At 39.9% G+C, this 26048-nt stretch overlaps 2 protein-coding genes across 5 annotated transcripts in view; both read left to right on the forward strand.

Annotated features, from left to right (window-relative positions):
* Positions 1–830: 830 nt before the first annotated feature.
* LOC137782308 (sorting nexin-1-like) lies at positions 831–8145 on the forward strand. Its single transcript, XM_068571547.1, has 15 exons — positions 831–954; positions 1751–1913; positions 2921–3054; positions 3153–3213; positions 3452–3495; positions 3634–3775; positions 3861–3939; positions 4066–4141; positions 4253–4366; positions 4996–5089; positions 5201–5406; positions 5549–5692; positions 6217–6297; positions 6708–6779; positions 6982–8145. The coding sequence occupies exons 1-15, from the start codon at positions 835–837 to the stop codon at positions 7030–7032; spliced, it is 1581 nt and encodes a 526-aa protein (XP_068427648.1). The 5' UTR covers positions 831–834; the 3' UTR covers positions 7033–8145.
* A 783-nt stretch (positions 8146–8928) lies between these two features.
* Positions 8929–26048, forward strand: part of csnk1g1 (casein kinase 1, gamma 1) — a 30327-nt gene continuing 13207 nt past the window's right edge. For 3 of the 4 annotated variants that reach the window (XM_068571566.1, XM_068571573.1, XM_068571583.1), the window contains exons 1-4: positions 14976–15307; positions 16093–16133; positions 17160–17229; positions 25092–25243. In XM_068571566.1, the coding sequence (XP_068427667.1) occupies positions 15121–15307; positions 16093–16133; positions 17160–17229; positions 25092–25243 (450 nt within the window). In that variant the 5' untranslated portion in view covers positions 14976–15120. Of the gene's footprint in view, positions 9176–14867; positions 14945–14975; positions 15308–16092; positions 16134–17159; positions 17230–25091; positions 25244–26048 lie in introns of those variants that run through there. The other variant, XM_068571558.1, reaches the window with a different exon arrangement.

The following is a 26048-nucleotide window of genomic DNA, read 5'->3' on the forward strand; positions in this document are numbered from 1 at the left end:
CAAAACATGTTTCCGTTCACTAGTTGGATACACGCGGCATCCTCTGTATCATGTGAGTGGTTAGAGGAAACACAAGGGGCTTTTGTCCTCCACAAAGTCTCGCCACTATTTTAACTTCAGTCTCTCTAAATTATTTTATATTCAATGATAAGCTACATCTTTTGTAGATTCAAAGATATTTGGTCACTTTAGGTAAGTTGCAGAGAAAACAATTTGTCTGTGAATGAAAGATAATTATGGAAAGAAAATAGAAATACTGTCTTCTCTCGTCCCTTTAAATGTGAGAGAGCACAGTCCAGAGAACGGCCGTCTCCACAGCCAAGGAACTAAAAAGGCAAATATCTCAGTGTGTGGTCTTCCTCTGATTTGCAGCATCTGAACATGTTTATTAAAAAGTGTCAACCTCAATTTTCAGGCACATCAAGATGCTTTCACACCAACACAAACTTGGCTACAGATGTGGCATGCCTAACTCACCTCGGTTTGGAAACAACTACGATCCAAACTTTTAATGAGATATTTATTTAAAAAAAGGAAAACACTTCCAGATAAATGTGTTACAGCAGCGAAGAAACAGACAAGATAAAAAAAGATTAGAGCATAGTAAATGGGGAAGAAGTACAACTACACCAATTAAAAAATAACACGCTATATATCTTGAGTAATTATAATTTTATATTCATATAGTATAAAATATATAAAAATGTTTAAATTCTGGACTGCGCCTGTCAAACTCTAAATCAAGTTCTCCGGCGACCAGCAGGTGTCGCTGCAGCCGTTTCCTCTTCTCTTCGACTTCCGCCTACGTCATCACTCCCTCTCACAACACGGAATATGGCGGCCAGCTCGGATCGAATTCCTCCTCCTTTCCCGGACACGGAGGAGCCGGGAGCCGCACCGTGTGACATGGCAGACGGGGACAGCGACGAGGGAGAGGACATCTTCGTCAATAACGTGTGTTGGCAGCGCATTCTTATTTATTTCCGCTGGTTATTTCTGCATTGTGAGCGAACGAGGCAGGAGTCAGCCTCTTTATCTGATGTGACCTGCATTCATGGCAGCCAACACAACTGGCAGATAACTGACTGAGAAGAGAAACGAGGTCATGTTTTTCTGTCGGAGAGAAACGGGTGTGATTCAGAAAGTTAGCCGAAGTTCATTTGAGCAGAAATTGAGCAGTTTTCAGCCGTAACTACTCGTGACATGATGCGTTGACTTTTGGCCTCTTTTGTGTGGCCTTCTCTTGTGCTTACCTACTCAATGTGCCCCTGTCACCTCTTGAGTTTGTGTATCTAGTGAGGGAAGAAGTATTCACTTACTTCACTTACCTACAAGTATTATCAGTAAATTATACTTTAGATGACACAAGTACAAATAACTTGACTCTAGTCTGTATGCAGTATGTGATCTTTCAACACTATTATTATTATTATTACTATTATTATTACTAAATATTATTCCGTTTTTATCACTAACTAAATCATGTAAGATCATTTTATTGTTTCATTTAAGTCACATTGTTTACTCCTGAGTAAATACAGAGTCATATGTTTTATTTTTTTAAATGTAAAACATAAATATATGTATCAACTATATGTCGTGGAGTAAAAAGTATTAAGTGTGACAAAAAAATAGACACGTTAAGTACAAGCACCATAAATGGGTAATAAGTTGTACGTGCAGTACTGGAGCAAATGTACTTGGTTACGTTCCACCTCTGGTATTTAACTCGTGCCCTTCCTGTCTGCAGAGCAACCCTGTGGCTGTGAGTCGAGGAGTCTCTCAGCCGGATAATGTCAATGAGCAGCCTCCAGATCTGTTCGGTGAAGAAGAAGAAGAGGAGGAGGAGGCCGGCAGTACCATGGCCAAATCCAACGGAGTTCACTCTGATGATGACAACGACCTGTTTGCTGGTTAGGAGACATTTTCTGTTCATTTTTTTTATCCCACTTACTTTATATTCGTAGCGCTCTGGTCATATGGTTTATTACGTGTCTAGTTCGTGCTCAACTATTTTAATTCCAATTTTTAAAGGTGCATTCCTCTGATTTAACTCTCTAATCAATTATTGGAGTAATCAATTCAGCAAGAGCTTGGAGACTGTGTAGCCAACGTTTGTTGGGTGTGGAGATTTAAAGATGTGGGTATTTACTCTGCAGAGGAACTCTAATGAATTATAATTTTGAGTTTCATTATGAAATATGAAGTCAGGATAAAGTCAGGATAACTGCTTCTGCTGCTTCAGTTTTATTGTAATTTACAATGAGGAGAAATTCTGATTCATTTTCTGCAAATGTTCTTTGTTAAATGAGAAAATACTCAGTACTTTTCATTTAAGTACTTCATTCACACAAGTGTATACAAAAGCCATGTGTTTATTTTCATATTTATTCCTTAAAATGACCTGAAAACATGCTGTATATACAGTATGTGTGTGTATATAGTTATTGAGATATAAAATTATCTGCGGGGAAAAAAACACGGCTCTGCTTTTTTAAATTTCTCATTCATTTTTAAAAAATCTAGCTTACTTGTTTCTCCAACGTTGTCAACCCCAGCTTTAATCATCTGTACATACGTTTAATGCTAATTTTTATGATTTAAATTCTCAGTGCTGTGAACAAATATTGTTCTCATGATGCGGTCAACAACCTGCAGGAGTTTAAAATGAATAAAACAGAGAATTATCTCAGCCATTGAATATAACACAAATCTCACTCACTTTGCATGTATAAAACAATATGTGGTGAGTCAATAACATAAACATCTCCGACAGCTTTTATTATTCATAAAGTTGACAAAATGCATCAGTCATCACTCGTGGACACGTACAGCATTTCTACAGGAAGGAAATAAATCAGAAGTGCACCGTTCTGGATGAAGGGAGTCGTATACAATAGTAAAACATCTTCTTCCCCAGAGGCACATGTGAAGCTGAGCTCTGAGACGCCCAGCAGCTCTGGCCGGAAGGAGCTCTCCACCTCCGCTGGCCCTCCTTCATCTTCCTCCTTCACTCAGGGCCCTGCAGCCATGCAGCCCACCTCCATGGAGCAGGTGCGGCTGAGCCATACTTCCTTTTTTTTTAAAAAGCAGTTAATTTTATTCACGTTTTCCGGGATGACTGCTAGTTGTGTTTTTCTCCTCAATTACAGTTGGAGGAGGACACTGACAGTTTTGATGTAGATGTTGCCGTCACCAACCCTGAGAAAGTTGGTCAGTCTCTTTTCTTTTTTCACACTGTCTGTTAAAACTATAATACAGCTATCTGTTATTCCTAGTTTATTTATTTATTTATTTTTTGGGAAGAAGTTCATGAATTATAGCATTGTATATTTTAAACGTTTATGGTTATGTCTAATTTTTAACAACGACAATTTAACTGCATTGACAAATTCATTTCAGACTGATTTCTTATTAATTCAATTTATCCCCAATGTTTCTGTCCTACTAGGAGATGGCATGAACGCATATGTGGCCTTCAAAGTATCCACCAGGGTCTGTACAAAAACGTCATGATACTTATATCTTGTGTTTCATTTTTATAAATACATAGCTCTTAAATCTTTCTCAATTTTCACTGCTCTTTCTGAATGTTCAGTTTTCCAACTACTGTGTCCCTGTCTCTGCTCTCAGACCTCCTTGGCCATGTTCAGGAGTAAAGTCTTCTCTGTGAGGAGGCGTTACAGTGACTTCCTGGGTCTTTACGAGAAGCTGTCTGTCAAGCAGTCGCTCCACGGCTGCATCATTCCTCCACCACCTGAGAAAAGTGTCGTAGGTTGGTCTCAAGCATGTGCTCTGCTTGTTTTTGTCACATATTTTTGTGTGTTTCCCTTTTGGTGACTCTCATATGGAACCAACAGGAATGACCAAAATGAAGGTGGGAATGGACGACCCATCCTCGGTAGAGTTTGTGGAGAGAAGAAGAGCAGCTCTGGAGAGGCAAGGATCCATCCATGATTCAAACAGTGACATCATTAATGAGACGAGAACTAACATTCATATTTCTACAGATGGCCATGCTTTTGTGTGCGCTATTACTTCTTACTCGCTGTGTTTTTTCTGTAGATATCTTCAGAGAATAGTGTCTCACCCATCGTTACTACAAGATCCTGACGTCCGTGAGTTCTTGGAGAGAGAGGAGGTGGGTTTTACAGGATATAAAAAGATTCTCCTTTAACGATAATGACTTTGGATTCATGGGAATGACTTGCTCTCTCTCTTTCTCTCTGTGTCTGTGTGTGTGTGTTTTCAGCTACCCAGAGCAGTGAGCACCCAGGCGCTGAGTGGAGCTGGCTTCCTCAAAATGATCAATAAGGCATCAGATGCTGTCAACAAGATGACCATCAAGATGAATGAGTCAGACACTGTGAGGGGAATCCAGATCAAATGTTTTCAGGAGACCGTTGTGCTTGTGGCCTCTATATGGACATACATTAAATGATGTTGTCATAGAGTTAGACAAGTACATTGTTAGATAAACTTTGATGGTCATTGGAGGTCCCAGAATATTTACAATGTGACGCAATTAATATTCAGAAGTCTTAGTAGGAGATGTGAGGAAGGACATTGTATCAGTTGGAATTGTACTACTTATTAAGGAGATATCGTTTTATTTATCACATACACATGGGAGTACGCTTAGTGAAATGTTGTTGTGTCAAACTCCCAAACAGCACACAATACAAGTACAATAAATGATTAATAGCTGAGTAATGAACACAATACCGTTAAAAAAATATATATAATAACATATATAACATGAAAAAGAGTAAACATATTCAAGATGGTAGGCCTGTCTAAAAGTGAACAGTGCTGATAAAGTAACAACAGTATATAAATGGCACTATTGTAGGTATGCATAAACACACAGGAATGTTCTTCAGTGTTGTATCTCTCTTTCTAGAAATTATAGCAGGACAGACAATCTATTGTAGGCAGGATTGGGCTGTTTTCGTGTATTTTATTTTCCTGATCATTTCACTCTGTCTGTCTCAGTGGTTTGAGGACAAGTTCCAGGAGGTGGAGAACGAGGAGCAGCAGTTGAGGAAGCTTCAGGCGGTGGTCGACTCCCTCGTCAACCACAGGAAGGGTGAGCTTACACATTTGTTTTGTTTCAGAAAGGAAACGAACGAGTACCGTCCAGCTCCCCTGGTCTTTTAGGGTGAAACGAGTCGACTGAATAACGCCTTCTGTTTCCCAGAGCTGTGTGGGAGCACGGCCGTGTTTGCCAAAAGTATGGCCATGTTGGGAAACTCTGAGGACAACACGGCCCTGTCGCGGGCCCTGTCCCAGCTGGCGGAGGTGGAGGACAAGATGGAGCAGCTGCATCAGGAGCAGGCAGCCAGCGACTTCTTCATCTTCGCGGAGCTGCTGGCCGACTACATCCGCCTGTTGGGTGCTATGCGCGTAAGCTCACCGCTGCAGAACGGTAGTTTTACAGTAGTAAGAGATTCTTCAGGAGCGATGTGCCATTTTTGTCAGAAGCAACACAAAGGCGGCTGTGTTTCTAGTTCAGGCTGTCTGTTTGACGAGTGTCGGATGTCCACAGGGGTGTTTTGACCAGCGTGTGCGGGCGTGGCAGCGATGGCAGGAGGCTCAGAGCACACTGCAGAAGAAGAGGGAGGCCGAGGCCAAGCTGCTGTGGGCCAACAAGCCAGACAAACTGCAGCAGGCCAAAGATGACATCACTGAGGTAACGAGTACAGTGACCCTGATGGTCATGTTAAACCCGTTAGTTCCAGTGAACCAGGCAGCAGATAGCTCTATGTAGAGTTGTACTAGTCATGTGGTTCTGAAGGGAGCAGATTTTGATATTTTATGTTCTGTTATATAGGTTTGTTAAATATTTGCAGCCAAATCTTCCTTGAAGAGAACAGAGTAACAATCAATTTACTAGTTTAAAATTATTGAATAGATATATATTGATATTTCAAAATATCTGTTTGATATGAATCCAGTTCTCAACCATGTAAAAGCACCATCACAACTCAGACAACAGTGAACCTAAATACCTGTTGTATTACGCGCCATCAGTTCTTTAGTTTCAGTAAAAGTGTTTCCCATTTCTGTATAGATGTTTTCAGATTAGATGCATTGCTGTATTTGTGGATTTTTTTTAAAGCTATTTGTTTATAATTAAAGGAATATTAAGTGTCACAATCTTGACATTAATGTGTTTGTGATTGTTTTTGTTTTCCTCCTCACGTTTGTGCTCAGTGGGAGGCGAGGGTGACTCAGTACGAGAGAGATTTCGACAGGATTGGTATGACTGTACGCAAGGAGGTTCTCAGGTTTGAGGTAAGTTTCTAGAATTGTTATAAAAGGTGAAAAGTGTGTCAGTGGATTGTCATAAACAATATATTTTGATCCGAAATAGTAATGGGACAATAAAACTCAGCTTAAACAAGGTGCCCTGAACAAAACGGCCCGCTGAGGTGGGATCTGAGCATGTGGACGTTATATCAATATGAGCTTTTATATACGAACAACTCAAGTTTTGACATGAAACACTCATGAAGACGGAAAGATCTCATCTTTCCAGATCTAACAATTAAACTAAATCTTTTGATATTTCTTTTTAAAAATGTGTATTTCATATAATGACCCTGACAAATGGCACAATATTACTATTAGACCATGAAGCTATTTTCCTCTCCATTCACTTTAAAAGTAGATGAACACTTTTGTCAACACATTTGTCTTTTCAGAAAGAAAAAGCCAAGGACTTCAGGAGCCAGCTCGTCAAGTATCTGGATGCAATGCTGCAGTCTCAACAACGGGTAAACATTCAACTACATCAAGTATTCTCTTCATCACATACACTTTACTTTGTATCTTCACTTTAATCATGGCTTGCAACATGTTCCTTTAAGCTAAACATATGAATTACTTTAAAATGAGTATTTATTATAATATTGAGTGATTATTGAATGACACATTTTAACTGGCTTTTTCCCCTCTCTTGTTCTGATTATATTCCAGCTTGTAAAGTTTTGGGAGGCGTTCCTGCCAGAAGCAAAGGCAATAGCTTAATGAAGAGGGAGACTTTTTTTAGACCCTAACTGCCTTTTTTCGAACACTTTACCTCTTAACCACAAACTGAGAGGCCGGTTTCGAAACACACAAGAAACTTCCATCCATCTTTTTTCTCTCTCTTTTGAATCATAGTGTATTCTCTTATCTTGTGCAGGTCTTTGATATGATAAACTGCTGCATTGACACAACATTTTGTTGGCGGAATTCCTCATTTTACGTCCTTGACTGAAAGATGGTATACAGCAGGAGATTAACCTGGTCGTGATATTTGTGAAAATGTATTTATGTTTCTCGCCTAACCAGTATATTAAGGTGTTCACACTAAGGTACTGCCCTTGAGTAACATTGTCTATAGTTTACATTAGAAGATAGACGTATGTAAATCATTCCAGCCTCTAACAGCTTATGTTGATGAATGCTTGTCAGAAAATGTTTTGATGCACTAAAATGCATTGTACAGTTGGAAAAGCTTTTTTGTTTGTTTGTTTGTTTGTGTTAACTCAAAGACCACTATTGATGACTGAGGTAATTTACAAGGAGTATTGGCACAATATTAGTGTTTCACATATTAGGTCATAGAAATCATGTGAAAACTTAAGGATGTGACAGGGTTACAGGCAGAGTTGGGACAAAAAGGATGAAGAAAACTTACAGCGAGTGCAGGTTGAGAAAATGCAATCACCGATTTTTTTTTTTATTTTTTTTTTTTTTTTTGGTGTTTTCTACAATGATGTATTTGCTCGGATTGTGTTTATTATATTAATCGATTTATTTTTTTTCCCACAACAGTTGCAAGTACTAAAGTCCAATGTAACTCGTCTGCCCAGAAAGTACTTTTGACATGTACACATGTACAGTACTTGAATTGTACAACTACTGTCCGATATTATTAGTAACCACACATGTCTTTTGATAAATTTGGTAAAACGATGACGGAAAAGCACAGACATTCACTTATTTAGCATTTGTAGGTGTAGTTTTTCTGTCATGTCATCTTTACGTGAGAGTGTGCTTTATTTTTGTAACCACTTTTCATTGGCACACACATTTTCCTGGAAGTGCAAAACAAGTAGCTGTACAAAATAAACATGATTGGTTAAGCTTTGGGGACTGGTTTCATGTTTTCTTGTTTGTTGTCCCGTTCCAGTTCATTATCACGGTTGAATTACACAACTATGAGCCTTTTGTAAATCATTTCAGTAAATAAATAAAGCAATCTGATTCTGCAATTTTTTTCTTTTAACTGAGTTCTCGGACTTTCGACAAATCACATACACACATACACACAATGTGTGTGTATGTGAGATATCAGTAGTAGGCTCTTAAGAAAGCGAATCAGAGCTCACTTAGTAAGCATATTAATAACTTAATAATTGACAAATTAAATAACTAAAGGGTCTCTACTAGTAACTCTGAGGCAATAATGTTCAGTAGTTGTTTGCCTTTCTTTTTTATGTAGTTCATATACAGTATATTCATACAAGTTATCAGAAAAAAAACGGATTGTATTTTAATACATTTCTAGAGGAAAAAAATACCTAAAATAATTGAAATGTTGTTTTCTTGTCCTGCAAAATGTTTTACATATTTCTATTTACATATAATAATAAATAAATAAATAATAATAGTTCTAGCCAATCACACCATAAAAGAAAGACGTAAAGTAAAGACGGAAGAAAAACAAATGATCCAGTTTCTATTTATCACAGAATATGAAAAAGATAAACGACTTTCGCTTCTTTTTTTTCCAGAGGAACTTGTGCACAGCCCTCCCTGACGTAGCATCAGGTGTGACGGTACAATAATTAATGTATCCCGTATCAGTCCTGACCCGGACGTGTGCGTCGCGAAGCGGGCGGTGCCGTTTTTTTTGTGTTTTTTTTACTACATCCGGTATGTTTTGAACCCTTTCAACGAGAGCAGCGAAGAATGGAGCGAGCCGCTAACGACGCTCCGCTGTTAGCGTGAAAACATCAGCCACAACAAGTAACAACCGCAAAACAAAAAAAGACCTTTACGTGAAGCCGCCCGCACCCCCACGTCCCCCCTCACACGGGGCAGCCGTTGTACGTTTCGGGCGTGACAAAACCCCCCAGAGCCGCGTCCTGCTCCTCGCCTGGATATTTAAATCACAGAGAAGGTGAGAACCTGGTGTTTGTGTGAACGTTCGACTGTGAGCCGTTGGTTGTTAAGCTAATATTTCCGTTGCTAACGGAGCTAATTTCCTTGTTGCGCTCCGTACAGCTGTCACCTAGCCGTCAGTTGGTGTTAGCTAAGGCGTTAACACCCAACAGGGACTGAGTGAGTGAAGGGGGGGGCGCTGTATCTGCTGTCTCTTAACTAAACATATATATATTCAAACAAAAATGTCTGTGTCGCGATGATTGTGAGTGTATATATGTGTGAAACTGGAGCAGCTCAGCGTTCGGCCAACGTTAGCTTCGTGGCCGGTTCGTCAGGGTTACTGATGAGCTAACTCGGCTAGCGGTTAGTTAATCGATGTGACCGTCACTAATGTCGGGCTTTGTCCGCGAGACGTCGGCGTATAAACCCGCCAGCTCTCTTCCTTGTTTTGATATTTGCCGGAGTAGGGGTGGGGGTCCATCATTATTGTATATATTATCCTCTGTTGCCTCTGCGAAACACCTCCTCATGTACAAAGTGTTGTCTCTGGTAAACGGATGCAGAAGACGGGATATGAAATTAATTCACGTTTACGCTTAGGCCCTCTTTTTTCTGAGTTGTATTGAAGCGAACGGCTGCAAGTTATTGTTTGTTGTTATTACTAGTGTTGGGAGTGAGTTAAATACCTCAATGTACTTTGTCCTCGCTCAGCTGCATAGATGGCGTATTGTTGAATCTATAGAGTGATCAGTTACCTCTTTCATCTGGTAGAATACTTGGTTGGGGTCATTTCCCACTGAACACAGTGCAAAACCACTTCTGAAGTCATTTTTAGTGAATTATTAGCTGCTGCCCATTACCCAAATTAGGGCCATGTGGATCCAGGATAAATTATTATTGGCGTCCTTTTAAAAGAGTCCCGCTGAGGGAAAGGGCATGAAAAACACTTTCTGTGTTGCATTTATTTAAAACGCATGATGATGACAAACCTCTCTGGTTGCAAGATTGATCAAACCTCACTCCGTAGGCTTCAACTTAGGAAAATCCCCATTTGAGAAAAAAATAGTGTAAATGCATTTTACTCGTGTAGATTTAGCACATTTTAGCATCATTGCAGATTTTTCCGGTAACTATTTACTTGACAAACGTGGTCAGTGGCTCGTCCTTGACCATGTGTGCAGTTCATTACTACTTACTCGACATAAGCTATAAGTTGCCTTTCCAAAACAAAAATACATGCTTCAGCTGATCATGCAATCTATGTACGATTTGTTTTTGTAGGTCAAACTCTTTGGTGGAGTTGGATCGTCTTGGATGTGGTTGCACAGCCATGTGCGTATTTTTATTGTTCTCTGAGAGTCAACAGAGAAGAAAGACTGGGTAATCTAAATTCCCACCAGTTATAGTTCATGAGAGCTGGCTTTAAGGAGAGAGAGAGAGGCAGCTGTTAGCTGGCACTGCCACAGTAGGAGTCTGCACTATTGGCAGACCCCCCTCTCAGGCTGATCTTTCCGCTGAAGGTTAATCACTCCACTCAGAGTCTTTATGTTTCAGTAAAAATGAAAAGATGTCAACAGATAAGTCACTTTTAATAGATGCTAATCAGCTGGAAGCATCTCCAATTTCTCCAAATATTCTGATGGGCACATTTATGAACTAATCAAGGTTTTAAATGCATTTTTCAATGCCATATAAGTATCTTGCTGAAGGGAAATATACCAGTGAATGGTGCTTTGTTTGAAAACCAGCTATTAACCAATTGCATCAACTTTCTTGAACTCTTAAAAAATGTTTAGTTTCTGATTACCGGCAACATTGGAAAAAGCCTTTTTGTCTCTTTTCATCAGCCAGGTTTGGCGTTGTGCCAGTGATTAGACAGTAAACAGTTTATGGGTCTTGTTTTGATGTGTTCTCGTCATTGCACGGGGATATTGTAACTCACAGCACTGTGAAAACAGTACTGTCATGATGCCTTCTTTTTAGATTTCTGTAAACACGGAAATCCCTGCTTCATTATCTTCAGTAAGGCTAGGACATTAAATACGCTGATGCATGTTTTCAGCTGAGAGAATAGTGGTGACGTGACACAGATGTGAGATCAGCAAAATGTATTGATTGTAGTCACGGCCACTCAATCTAGAAAGTCTCGTCAGTAATATTACACATTTCTTCTTTGTGCAGAATGAGTTCATTCAAAGGTGTGAAGCAGCTTGACAGTGTGTTTATCGGTATTTATAAGCCGTGGTATTATTGCATAGATTTTGTGGTTTGTGGCCTCGTGTGCATTTTTTCAGGTTGCAAAATGAGTGAAGTTTTAAGAACGTAAACCATGTCCTGCATTCAATGTGAAATAGGTTCATTAATCAATGCATTTAATGATGTTCCTCTTACTTGAGCAGCCATGAAGGCCATGCCAGAGTAATGAAATGCCTTAATGCAAATGAGCACTGTATCAAACATCAGGCGGTGCCCTCATAAATCTTTACCGTCAAACAGGCAGTCTCAGTTACCGCTTAAGTACTCGAGTCCAGGGTAACACTCGACGAAAGTTTCCTCTTTGAAACACAGCAATGACGTGGAAAACGCAGAGCAACTACTGAACACCACCTCTCCGCTTTTCTCCAACCGCACAAGTTTTGCTTGTTCTCTCACGTGGAGACTGAGGGGGATGTGAATCAATTCTTGATTGTCTGATTCCTGGTAGTCATGCCGCTCTGTCAATATCAATTCCCTTTATTAGTGCCTGCGCATTGCTGACACCAGGACATTCTAATGTGATATCCTAATCATATTAGAAAGGGCATTTTTTGCTGTTTGAATGTGTGTACAGATGAAAAAATGCTACATTTGCAGAAAAATCTTAATCCTGGCAACCCCCAAGTAACATCTAAGGATTTGTCAACAATGGATGCTGTCAAAAAAATAATTTCTAAACGAAAAGGGTTAATAAGCTGAAGCTGTAATGAGAACGGTATTGTTAACAATCATTTCATGTCCTCCTTCTTGAGAGAAGCGAAATTGACTTGCCAAAATCCTGCCCAAAAGTGTGTATCCTCAAACACATCCTTATTTATCAGGAGACGTGGCGCCTCCGCAGGGATTAAGGCCAGGGATTCCCCACATTGCAACCAAACCGAAGAAGCCATTTGTAGAGACCACAGATCCTTTAACAGTCCGCGGGTTGCTTGTTCTTCTTTATTAATTAGGCAGTCGACTGAATTTAAACGGACCTACCCCATGACATCATGTATTCTGTAAGTCTACTTTACACACACAATGTGAACAAATCTACAGGCGCATCCTCTAAAACAATGCAATTCACCACAACAACACTGCCACGTGTGGTCCTATAATAATGTAGAGATGCAGTTTAATCTGAAATTTAATATATTTACAAAATGCATTAGTTATTGCTTGGCTATAATAGTGGATTGCATTACAGTCGAATAATAATCAGCACTTGGCATGTGTGTGCGTTAATATCCATAGGACATGATGCATAAGGAGCAAAATAAGACTAAGGGGCTCATCACAGCATGTAGTTTGATGCGCCTTTGTAATTATTACTTGTGGAGGTTTTGATGCCATATAGGCCAGTATGAATTCATTTCGTCTCCCTCTTAATTTGTATTTTTTCTGCCCTGCTCCTCCAGTAAGGCATGTCCGGACATGTTTCAATTTCAATGTGGCTGTGGTAATCTTACTAGCGATACAATTTCCAAATGCCTAAAACAGCCAAAGAAACTGTACACTCAGTTTTGTGATATTGTTAGAATGTGATATTCTCCTCCTCAGAATTATACCTTAAAAACACCCTTTATAGTCTAGTTGTATATAATTTGCTCCAATTGAACTGGATTAAAACTGCATTATCATCCATAACAATAAACGTGTTTCTTAAAACAAAAAATTTAAATATACCTTCGACTCTAGCGACATTATTGTAGTAATCAGTAAAGGTTTGAAAACATTTGATCGGCCTTGATTTACACAATAACAAATGGCAATGTGACCAGTTAGAATCAATCACGCATCTCTCCTTTTTAAAAAAAATCAAATGCCCCCTCTTAAATAATGTGAAACATTGCAACCTTATTTAATCCTATTATTGTCGTAACCACTTTGAAAATAAACTGAGTTCAAAGCTGTGTTTTGCAGTATTACGAGGCCAGCTGTAATTCTGCACTTCATGGTGAAGGGGTGTTGCAGTCTGGGCCAGTGAGTGAGTGTGTGTGTATGTGTGTTTATCATCCTGCGTCCGCCGCAGCGTTTGTGTGTGCAGATGGTCTTCAATCAGGAGTAACACCTCGCCGGGCTAATCTAAACACTGCTGAGCCCAGGATCGGAGCGGCCTACAAAATGATTATTTGCACAATGGAAACTTGCAGCTCGCCATTTGTCGTTTGCTGCAAACCTGTTTTATTGCCCTGTTGTTCCGTTCATGCTTTTATGTAATAGCAACAGTGCACAGTTGCCCTTGAGAGCAAACTAGCCGTCTTTGATGCTGAGATCTGTGCAGGCAATACTGAGCATGAGTCATCCGGAAGCCCACACACAAATACTTTTCAGCAGCAGCCTTTCCATGCTCAGGAATCACAGCGTTGTCACGAAAACATTAGTGCCTTTTGTTGTTTTTTATTGAAAGCAGAAAAAGCAGTTTTTTAATGGGGGAAAAGTACTTTTTTTCTTTCTTTTTTTTGTATACATTTTATGGCCATATAATTAGTTTAACTGGATATATGTCTGATTTTTACGGGCAACATTTTATCTGCAGCTTGCTTTAGTTCGCAAACTTCCTGAAGACGAGTTACAGAATAGGAAGTCCCCAAAGAGGCCTGGAAGTGATAAACATCATCTGTCTTGTTCTGTAGTGATATGTCATTCACTGAACTTCCTTTTATGTTTTATAGTCACAGATTAATATCTGCGCAAGTCTTGCCCGTGGTAGACGGAGGTCCGTCTGTGTTCTTGACGAGAGCCGACCCGTGTCCAAAAAGTTAAGCCGCAGTGCCTTTGCTAGCAGACGTAGCTTTATATAATTGTTTACATAATATTCCCCGCTGACATGGTCTGCCAGGCTTTAGCTGTGGGTGGTGGAGAGTCTTCGATGCCTTCGTGATCACAAACTATGACTTTGAGGTTTTGTGTTGATGCTCAAACTATTTACTGGTGCTTTCTGTGACCATGTGACTTGATGACTTATCTATTTAGCTCAGCAAGCATTGTTCCAGTAAGCCAGGCCTGTCCTCATTTAGCCACGTTACAGTGAGTGCGTCGATGACTCTTCACCTTCCAATAGGAGTTAAACTCGGAATCTCACCGTGAAGTAAATCTTGACTTAATTGATTGATCCGAGTGTTAAAATGTCATTGAAAGTAAAAAACTGTTTGATATCACTACTTGTTGACATGATATTTGCCTCACTCCTACCTCAGGTTTATTTTTTACCTTATTGTATGGTGTTCCTTCACTTCTTGAAGCAGGCCTGTTTTTTATCAATGTGGAATTAGTTATAAATTGACTGTTTTTAATGTACTAGTGTTTGAAATTATTTGTTATTTAAATGTTTTTATTCTTATAAGACCTTACAAGACATTAGTAAAGTCCCACCTTTTTGTGAAAGGAGAAGCTCACTGGAAACGATCAGCACCACAATATTCCATGCGATGTTCTCTGTGGAAAGTCAATGGGTTTTCTCTTTGTTACAGGTCTTCCACCTTCTCTTTCCTGTGACAGATGTGGAGGCCAGAGATCAGCCTGTCCAACAACTGTTAGAGGTGACGGGGTGAGGACGGGGGGGGGGGGGAGAAGTGCCGGTTAGCTCTGCCAGGTTTTGTCTCATGAGAGCGACTGTGCCATCCAGGCACTGCCAGTGACCAGGGCTGTGGCTGCGGTGGGCCCGGCCCAGGAGGCCTTTTTGTACATCAGTCCGGGCTCCCGCTGACCTGTGCTGCTCACACCATGGATCAACAGAGAGATAAATATGGCGAGCGGCCCGCCAGGAGCACTAAAGTGTCCCAGGGAAGCCGCAGTGGACACTCGTCCCGACCATCTGGCTCCTCCGGCTCCTCTGGGGTTCTCATGGTGGGGCCAAACTTTCGCGTGGGCAAGAAGATCGGTTGTGGAAACTTTGGGGAATTGAAGCTCGGTAAGTTTTAATCTCGTGGGAAATGGTTCAACACACAACGGAATAACTGAGCGAATTTGGAAGTTTTCGTGCCACTTTTTAAATTGCTGACTAAGTTTAGTTACGCACAGAAGACGGAACCATAATTAGGTACACTCAACCAAAACTAATGCGACCTAATACAATCGTAAAAAGTTGTTCAGTTTTAATTCAAACAGGCTGTAGTTTGTGAAGCTGTTGAGCTGTATGGCATCACAATGAGATGTTTCTAGTTTTTTGTCAACGCCCATTTATATGGCTGCAAAGGCGTTGATACTTCCATTGCACGCACAGCACAACGTTACATAATGATGTCCTTATGAGCATAAAACATGACGACCAACAGGCATGGAAGCTGTGGCACTCTGCTGCTATAAGAATGGATGCTCAAGTTATGATCTTTCATCGATTTTAAACCGGATCAACAACAAGCTGCAGGAGTTCCGTTTTTTGAAATGTTAAACCAAAACCTCTCATAACGTCCGTGACAAAACCATGTTTTAGGGCCATTGTATTAGAATACATCATCTTTAGTTAGGTGTACATATTAACTGAGTATATATATCCAAGGAGAGCTGTAAAAAAAAAAGAAGGGAAAAACAATTGAATCCTTTTTCTTTTCCGGACCTTTTTCACGTAGATCTTCCGAAATAAAAAAATAAAAATAAAACAGTTACTCAGACACAATCACTTACAGTGTTGCCATTTGTAAAGCCTTAATTGGTGTGTGTCATTTTTTAAAAGCCATCTTTTTTGTCCTGTTCCAGGTAAAAATCTCTACACCAACGAGTATGTAGCTATTAAACTGGTAAGTGCACACTTTCTCTGCTTGATGCCTCACCTCTGCTGATATAAGTATCTCCTGCAAAATGATGCATTAAATACATATACGTAGATGCATAATTAAGCACTTGGCGTAGTTTATTTCAGTAATGCTTCTAAAGCGTTAGTGAAATTATATCATGTCAATGCTGCGTTCAGACACGGAAGCTGTTATTAAGCTTCAAGTAGACACAAATTGCATGTTCTTCATTGCTACTTGCAGTTTTCAGAACTATGAGTCTCAGGCTGTGCTCGGGTGTCAAAGTGAGGTGTGTCTTTCCAGCGGCTCCTTGACTTGAAATCATGACTCCTGACTCCTGCTTTTATTATTGTGTCACTAGAGAGTAGTAGATACCAAATTACAATTCTCACATATTGAGTTTGCTAAAGCAAAAAGTTCTCAGTGGCTCATAGTACTATACAGTTTTCTTGCATCACATTTTATACAATCAATTCATTCAAAACATCAATGAACTCGGAAGAAATGTCAGTCTTTAGATGCGTTATGAAAACACGCTGTATCTTTTCATGCTTAAGTTTTCATAAGGAAATGATGTTCCGTTGTCCCTTTTTGACGAGATTTTTTTGAACTATTTGTCTATTTCCTACACTATAAATTGGGAAGTTTGGGTGGAGAGTAACTTCGGGGGAAGACGAGAAGTAGTTTGGACAAAAACCTGCAAAATGGAGACTTGTAACGTTTTAGGACGACTGGAGGCATCCGCTATCTCCTCTAACCAAAATTTTTGGAGAAGAACGGACACTTTAAAAAAATTATATCTCAGGTGACGGGACATCATTTGATGCTTGTGCAAAATTGACACCCACATCCACACCTGAGACGGTGTTTTTGCTGCTTGAGATAATTTGGTAAACGAGAGGGTTTTCCTGGTACATCTCAAATTGAAATGAATAGCATGTTTGTATATGTCTTTTTTTCTCTTAGTTTTTATTCCATTTTGTGAGGTCCTTGTTATTAACTGAGTGCTGGTTTGGATGTTTCCCTGTACAGGAACCAGTGAAGTCGAGAGCACCACAGTTGCATTTAGAGTACCGGTTCTACAAAACACTGGGAACCACAGGTAAGGTCACAGATGTGCTCGCTGCTCCTCCATGGGTTTTTTTTTTTCTCTTCATTTTGTGACTACATGACAATGATTTGACTGTTTTGGAAGATTAGCGCAGCAGATTGCATCATTTCCACAACAAGTGATTAGTTCACTTGGGTTACATATTGATCTTAAGCTGGGTCAGCAACTCTTTTTTTATTTCCAGGACTCTTTGTACATGAGTGAGAGAGTATGATTACGTGCATAGAGAGCGTGGTGACCTTGCTTTGTAACGTTTCAATGTGAAAGGAGTTGGCATATTGCTTTTCTACACCTCGAAACAGATGCAGCAGCTGATGTTTGGTTTTCTTTCTGTTCCACTGAAAAGACTTCCTTGTCGCTATCGAGGCAGACTATGCAGGAAGATATCGAACTTCTGTTCAGTGTTGTAAATCAGCGGTGTCCTGTCTGCAATCTCTACACATCTGACTCTACACATGTGTGTCCAATGTCCAGGTCTGATTGAGCTAATAATAACTATTCCGTGTGTCACAGAGACCAAGTGCATGGCTCTAGTCCGGGTGTGTTGAAACATGTTTCTATGTACAGAGTGAACACCTGTGGCTTTTCAAATAGGCATTTAATTTCTTTTTAAACCTGCAATCTTGATGGAAAGCAGCTGTGAACACAACACTGACATATTTTCACCTTTTTATTACGTTAAAATGGCAAACTACTGAGCAAACATTTGTTCAATTACATATCCAGTATTTGCGGAACAACATTATCATTCATTTTGAGGTGTGTTTCTCGAAACCTGGTGAATAGTCTGTTTTTTGGTTCGCCGACAACTCTTTCGTGGTGTATCTCCAACTGAATGCTTCGCTGTGCTCACTAACTCGGTTTTTCAACCAAAAAAATCAAGGGACTGTGAAACCAGAGGAACTAATCTCAGGAAGTAAACGAGGAACTAAAGTCCCCTTTTCTATTTACTTTTCAACCATGTGCAGTTTGGTGCTGTGCAGGTAGTCGAAATTCAAAAAAGTATTGAACAAAGATATACGTTTATTATTTACGTCAAGGTAGGCATGCTCCTTTATTAATGGGGCGCTCTAACATCAAGCTAACAGCACCATAAATAACCTTTCTTTTTTTTTCTGAAGTAAAAAAAAAACAACATGACAACACATTTAAAGCTTCTTTCAAAAAACTCAGTAGAGCCTTTTGAATGTAAAACAAAGGACATCCGGTACAACCTTGATACACCGTGTAGCAAAGGAATTCACTTCATTGATGAGCTCTCTGTTGTCTTGTTAAAACCAAAGCTGATCATTGCACGAGGCCAGATCATTTGGTCATGAGTTAGCACTAATGCACATCCCCAGATGGTCTTATTTTATTATTTTAGACATCAATATGCAGGCTATAAAATGTTGTAGATAACCGATAACTTCCTGGTCATTTCAGCCAGTGTCGCTCCTGGTCATTTTATTTTATTTCAATACTAGTGTATCTAATCCAACACTTTTGTCTTAGTTCTGTTGTTATTAATTAAAATTACTTTGTTATCCTTGTCATCGCTGGTCAAGATGCGTGACCTCACATTCGTCTTATGAAAGCAATATCTCAGGAATGCCTTGAGGGACATTCTCCAAAAATGTTTGGTGGTCAACAGTCAGAAGGTCATTGTGATTGCAAAACATTTTTATTTGCCATAACTCAAGAATGAATATGCTAATTCTGATAATTTCACACAAATGTCTCGCGTAAAATGATGACGTGTTGACATTTTGGAGAGACGTGGACGTAAACCGCAACATGATGGATTGGCGGAGGCATAGAGCCGCGAGGCGGTAATTCTAGATTTTTATTATATCTTTTTTGTACTGTTTATAGCCAATAGTAACACTTTCTCCTCTACACTGTCTGCTTCATGGTGTTGAATAGTGATGTCAACACTAACTTAACAAACACTGACATAACTCTGTTGGTCTTTTTCCAGATCCTTTTTATATTTTGTTTCTAGAACTATGCCCTTGACACTTTATTAACAGTTGCTCCTCGACCACTTTTCCTTAACATCTGCTCCTCTGAGAATTTATCAGTTTGTCATAAGAGAGAAGTCAAGGTCTGCTGACGCATCCCTGTTTTAGCAACCACTGACAAGAATCTTGTGAGGAATAAATGGTCATCAGCGCAACAGAGAAATAAATTAAGGGCACACTTTTTTTGTCTTGGTGCGAGAGGAAATGGGTGGGAACGCTAGAAACAATGGAACAATAGAAAAATCTTTTTTAATAGTTGTTCGTTGCTCTTCTGGTAAAATGGTTGAAATAATAATAGATGCGTTGCACTGGTGGTCACATGAATACACCTTAACTAGAGCTACTGATTGATGAAAGATACGTTTGATCATGTTTGTCAATTTATGAATTAAGGTGGTCTTTAACAGTTGAGTCAGTGTTGCGGATGAGAGGTGGTCTCAGGCTGACTTTAGCATGAAAGATAAGTCACGTTTCTGTGATGCATGGTCCTGCTCCTTGGTGAGCTTTTTGGAGCTCGACATGCATATATGATAACCAGACTGGGAATATAATGGCTATTGTTTTGCAAAGGCAAGGGCTGGAAAAGGCCAACTGCGCGGAAACTCATTAAATATTTAGAGAGTGGGTTTGCCTCTCCTAGTACTAACCTGCCTCTGTCCTCTCCTCCAGATGGGATAACGTGACCTCATTTCTTCTTGGCTATGTGCTGTGCCACATTCCTCTCAGCCAATGTGGTTGTCACAGTGTCTGTGCGACAGGGTCTTTATGAATTAATGTGTTTGGCTCAGATGCTCAATCAGGTGTCGTATCTGGTGCATAACCAACTGTCACTGGATATTTATGAGGTTGATTAGATTAGGAATTAAGCATCTCCTTGCACATATTATGTGAGAATTTCTATCTAGTGCAGTTAACAATGGTTAACAGTTAACATTGCTGCTTTTGGTTTACAAGCCTGCATACTATGAGGCATTCAAGTGCTGAGGAGAGCACGGTTTTGAAGATCAAGCTGGTTTGTTCAAGGACACTATTGAGCTCTTAAAGGCATTGGCAGTCAGACCTCATCATGAAACATGACACCAGCTCTGTGACTGTTTCGATCCCGAGGAGTAAATATTTCCCACAGTGACACGGCTTACTAGATTTTAGAAATGTGTAAAGGAAGGGCCTGAGGTCTTACTCTGGATGTCTGTTTCCACTAATGCGAACACATGGATCATTGTCGGGATAAGAACTTCTCCCAGAGGCACTGTTTTTGGTTGGAAAAAAAAAAGTGCACGTTGAGAAACTCGAGAGCCATGTTTTAGAACAGGGCTTCTCAACCTTTTGTAGCTTAATGCCCACTTCATGGTGTCCTGAAAAAAATTGACTGGGTTGTAAATGTGTTATATTACTTTAACAGCCAAATTAAATCAAACCAAGCCAGCCAATGTGTCTGCCAGGAACTTAATTGTGCAGCCACGGCGTGGTCAAAAGTGGATCAGCACAGTGCACAAAACTTGATGTGCGACAGAAGCCGTCTGTTCAACAGGCGGCGTAAAGAGCCAGCGCAAAAAAACAACATTAGTGGCCTGTTTCTCCTGATTATACGTACCATCCCCACTTCCAACCCACCGTTTTTGCACACACCCGCCATACAATTCACAATGCAAATATCCATCGATGCCCCAATCTGCACAGTCTCTCACAGTGGGTAAAGGGTTGGATACTCCTTGGACAGGCAACCTTTTTTTTTATTGGACACACGCATATACGCACACATACATACAGTAATAAAAACACATTCCAACTCACACCTACAGTATAGTTCAGAGTCACGAATTCATCTAACCTGCATTTCTTTGGACTGTGGGAGGAAACCCACACAAGCACGAGTACAACATGCAAACTCCACACAGTAATCCCAACCATTACTGTGATGCTTTCTTCCATAATAAAAATAAAAACGCAAGTGATGTTGCCGGCACACACTCGGAAATTTACGTTTTTCATCTTTTCTGTAACATTGCCATTTTTGACGTTGTGAGGTGACATGCTCGTAAAACACGATTATAAGATAAAATATTGTTGGTTGAAAAATCCGTTCTGACGGGTAAAAATAGATTGTGAATAAGTTTATACAACCCTCTTTAAAATAGTGACATCTATAATTTATTAATAAAAGAAGATCTACGACCAGATGGTCACAATAAAACACCCAAGCTCAGGACTGGCTTCCTCACAGAGTCCGGAGAAAGAACAGGTCTGTGACAGCTGGTTGAGAAATTGCACACACAGAAAGTCGTGTGCAGGGACATTTGGGCTTGGAACCAGTTTTATTCATTCATCATACATCCATCAAATTAATCTTTTTCTCCCTTTTTTTTATTGCAAAAAACTGCAGTCATCCTCTCTATTAGATATCAGTCATCCATATAAAAAAAATATTCTTTAGTTTGTTTTACACAGACAAACTGTTTATACAGTAGCTGACAGAATTGATACATTTGTGAAAGTCTGCATGCAACTTTAGTAGTTTTATTCTTATCGGAGCACCAACTTGTTCCTCTGAGTAATGACATCAGTGTATTTAAAATGTCTTGATCCAATAAGGGTATTTTTCATTACTTCATACAACTGGACATTATATACTTGTGAAGGATATTAAGTCCATTACATTAGCAAAGCTAACTCATTTAAATATTTTTATGGCTGTGGAGAATTGAGCAGACATTATCCCCGGCATGAACTAAATTAGATTTTTTTTTTTTTTTTTTTTTTTTTTTTTTAGCGCTTACTGTGGTTGGAGTCGATATATTGTTGCAACGGCCTTCTTTGTTAGTCCAAGCCACACGCTGTTCATCTGCAGCAATGTATAAACGTCTTGAAGACCAAGTCAGAACTACACCCATGAAGAGCTCTCATTATGTTTAAGAAAATTGGATGAGAGAAGTCAACAGTGGTGCCTACAAAAGTGGTAGCTTCCATCAATGTTTGCGTCTTCCTGTACAATTAGAGTACACATTACAGTCCAGGACTCACGGACTCTCTTCTGAGCACCGTTTTGCTGTAGATAATGATGGAGCTGTGATCCCCGGGTTCCCCTTTGCGGGTTGAAAAAAAAAAAAGCTTAACTGACCTTGTTTTCAATTGAACAACCGTTTATCCACTTATTTACAGCACATCTCCAATCCGACACATTTTTAGGCCTCCCACAGGCACCCGGGTTTCAAAGCACTCATTCCTTTGGTACAATTAGCAACCCACAGAACTGCATAATGGTGTTCATAAACACAAGATGGAGCACAGCATGCCTCCTACATGCCCATATGCTGGCTGACAGCATTCACGCCACTTTTCAAGTTGTAGTGAGTGCATTTGTTGTTACCGAGCTTGTGAGTCAAATGTCTTTTTGATGTCTTCTCTTCTGTAGGAAATTATTCAGGATTAATATATGGATTTCTGATTATCAGTCACTCTCTACTTGAGACCAAATCATATGTTTTTGATTGTGCCAACAAATTTCTGAGAAGAAACATGAATGAACCGAGTAAAACTACTAACATGTTGGTCACTGGCAGCCTGTCCATCATTTCACCCTGTATTTGTGCAGAAGAAGAAAATAAATCATCTTAGAGCTTTTACATAGACTGAGATACAGTAACGGTGTTACGGTCCAAAAAAATGCCGCGCTGTGTTACAGGATGTGTAGAGCACTGGCCAAGCAACTGTTTGCTAACATGTTCATATCTACTTTATAAAGTGATACCATGTGAATGTTGTGTTCATTGGCGCAAGGTTCTGTTTTAACATGGGAGAGGAAATTTGGAAAGACACATAATGGTCAGAAAAACACCTAACCACTTGGATTAGCCTTCCGCAACATCCTAAATAACACAATCAACATGCGAAGTAACAACAGTCACGTTTTGCCCCGTCATAAACCGCACTGTTCCACAGCCCGAGTCCTGTCCGATGTTTGCCTGCTTTGGCAAACAATCAGCATCAGTTTCGAGAGAACCACCTCAAAGGGTCCTCCAAAAACCTTTTTTCCTTTGCTGAAAATCGTGAAATTTTCATTGATTATAAGCTGCTTGAATACAAACACCTGATTGTGCGGACTGTCTGTTGATACATTTATGTTAACAAAGGCGTGGTAGCAAAACTGTAACTTTGCTCCCTCTAATCTCCCTAAGACTTCTGCAGATGAAAGTACTAGCTGGAGGATCGGGGAAATGAAAAGCAATCAGGACGTCCCTACTTCTTTTAACGATCAAGCAATTATAATATTTCCGTGGACTGAGCGCAGCTTAAGCAGTCTGATAAAGCAAGGTCCATATGATTGAAGCGCCAGCATTTCTTTGAAGTTTCTTGAAGGGACCTTTTTTTAATAGGACTTGGCCAGCACTAAGCAGGGGCAAACTTTGAAACGTTCATCCCCTGAAGGCAATTAACAGTTTGACCTGATTTCCTGTTATTTGGAAGTTAAGTTCAGGATGTGGTCAAGTAGACGACAACGAATTTAGATATCTCCAATCACTAATAATTACAATCAATCGGAGTTGAATGTGCATAAAACTTGAATTCCTGCAAAACATAGATAATTTGTTTCTTTTTTTTTTTTTTTTTACGGATTTAGAAATCCCCTTTGTGTGCTTTTTTCAGTAACCTGCTGAAATAATGGAAACATTTCACAACATGTTGTCCCATTTCATTGCAATTTCAGGCTTTAAGCTCACATACTTAGGAGTTGAACACTTCAAGAAGCTTTGGCTGTCGGTGAAGAAATGTCCCCTGCGGTGAAAATGATTGGCTCAAATGCACAATATGTGATTTCTTTGTTTTGTTTATCCTGATTTTAGTGCCTTTTATAAATAAGCGTTATTGTTAGGCTTTTGTTGGGTATATTGTTGCTTTTTGTTAAATGAAGAACACAGAAGGACAATGAGTCAAAGCCCTGTCTTTCAGCTGTGAAACTTGCACCAAAAGTTTTACTCTCAAAACTCCCAGCAGTCAACGCTGAGAGCAGGAAACCTAATCGGAGCCGCGTCACGGTGATGGAGTAAAAAAGACAAAATGTGAACGTAGCGGTTGATGGCGGTTGTTTGGCGTCCCCTGCGGTCGGCCGGTCAATAGGTATTGCAATATTGCAGTTTATTGCGACAGCCAGACAAGGAGCTTTCATTCCCAGATTGCCAGCATTATAAGGGTCAGAGCTCCGTGCCTGCAGTTATCACTGTTGCATTGGCCTGACCACGCGACGCTAAACCGCTCTGTGACAAGAAGTCAAATAAGAGGCGAGGTGACAGATGGAAGGGATTTTGGAGCAATTAGAGTGAGTAGAGCAGAGAGGATATGATTCAGTTGGGAGGATGTGATATGAGCCAGTGAAAAGATTTGTTTTCAGCCTGTAGTGGAGGAGGGACACAGCGACACAGGGTTAATGTTTACCTTGCAGCTTTCCTCGTTCACTGTCCTCAGTGACCTTGCGGTGCCCCTCCCCCCATCAGACCAGTTTGAAGCCTGCTACGGTTCACCTTCGTCCCAACTTAGAAATATCATTAGTCAGGGGAGACAAGAATAATAAACACTTTTGCCCCCTAAACTCTCTGAATTCCCCAAAAACCCTGAAAGGCATGAAGTACATTTTAATCATCTACTAACTAGTTTCTTCTTCTCAACCGTTGTTTTTTTTAGTTTTTTTTTACTACCAAAGCGATTAAAAATGATCTTGAATACTTTTGATGTACTTGCAAATCCATTAAACAATAAAGACTTGGCATGACTAAGACAAGCGCAAGGATGCGTACAGCTGTGTCCACTTGGACGTTTGTCTCTTGTAGGTTTAATGTCTTTCTGCTTGTGTTTCAGCTGAAGGCGTCCCCCAAGTGTTTTACTTTGGGCCCTGTGGGAAATATAATGCCATGGTTCTGGAGCTGCTGGGCCCGAGTCTAGAGGACCTCTTTGACCTTTGTGACCGGACCTTTTCACTGAAGACTGTCTTAATGATAGCTATCCAGCTGGTGAGTTCAAAACATTACATGATGCATTTTCTGCTAACTTCTTATGAGTGTGAAACTCAACACTTCCTGCAAATGTTTCATCATAAAGGCCTTCCAGGGTTTTGAAAGGATTCTTCCCCTTGAATTATTGAATGGGTTTAAATCTGTGTTTTAAACAGGTGGAGGAACTTTGACAAAATAAATAATACATAGTAAATTTGCTCAAGCTTTCAAGCTAATCTCAGAGTGTGCTCAGTTGACAACTGAAGAAAAAGTTAGATGCAGTTGAAAGCTCTGGAAAGAGCCATTAAGTGACAGAGTCAAGAGTTTATGAAGCTCTTTGTGTTTCCTTTAACAGCGGCAAATTAAAATGGCAAACAAGAGCTGCTAAATATGATTATGTTTTTTTGTGAAGGGAATAAGGGTACCAAATATTTTAGATTCTACAGTAGTTTCCATAGTGTCCCATAATGCCGAGTACAAAATATATATTTTATTTAATAAACTTCTTTAATAGCTCTTTGAGTGTTTGATCAGCCTTATTAATTATACATTTCACTTGCACAATGTCCTGCTCACAAAGGTCCATGGAGCAGGTGGAGTGCCAGTGCAGAGTCTGCAAATTAGCAGTCTGTCAGTACACACGCACGATTGGTCAGAGTCAGTCAAAAAGAGCGAAGCCATCACTGAATCTCATTAGGTTTGAGCAGCTCAGATGGTGGTCTTTTAGCTTTTAGTCGCCTCAGACGTCTCAAAATTTCTAGCATTTCATTTCGTCAGCACAAAATCTGCAGTGCTCTTGTAATGTGGATAGCCCCTGCAAATT

Source organism: Clinocottus analis, unplaced genomic scaffold (assembly GCF_023055335.1).
Source record: "Clinocottus analis isolate CAN_PGR_092001 unplaced genomic scaffold, fCliAna1.0.p SCAF_1, whole genome shotgun sequence".
Classification (NCBI taxonomy): Eukaryota; Metazoa; Chordata; class Actinopteri; order Perciformes; family Cottidae; genus Clinocottus; species Clinocottus analis.

Excerpts from the sequence above, each read along its gene's own strand:
- LOC137782308 (XM_068571547.1), top strand. The coding sequence starts at position 835 with ATGGCGGCCAGCTCGGATCGAATTCCTCCTCCTTTCCCGGACACGGAG. Across the intron at positions 4,142-4,252 it reads AGTTCTTGGAGAGAGAGGAG|CTACCCAGAGCAGTGAGCAC; the intron begins GTGGGTTTTACA and ends GTGTGTTTTCAG. Across the intron at positions 5,693-6,216 it reads CCAAAGATGACATCACTGAG|TGGGAGGCGAGGGTGACTCA; the intron begins GTAACGAGTACA and ends GTTTGTGCTCAG.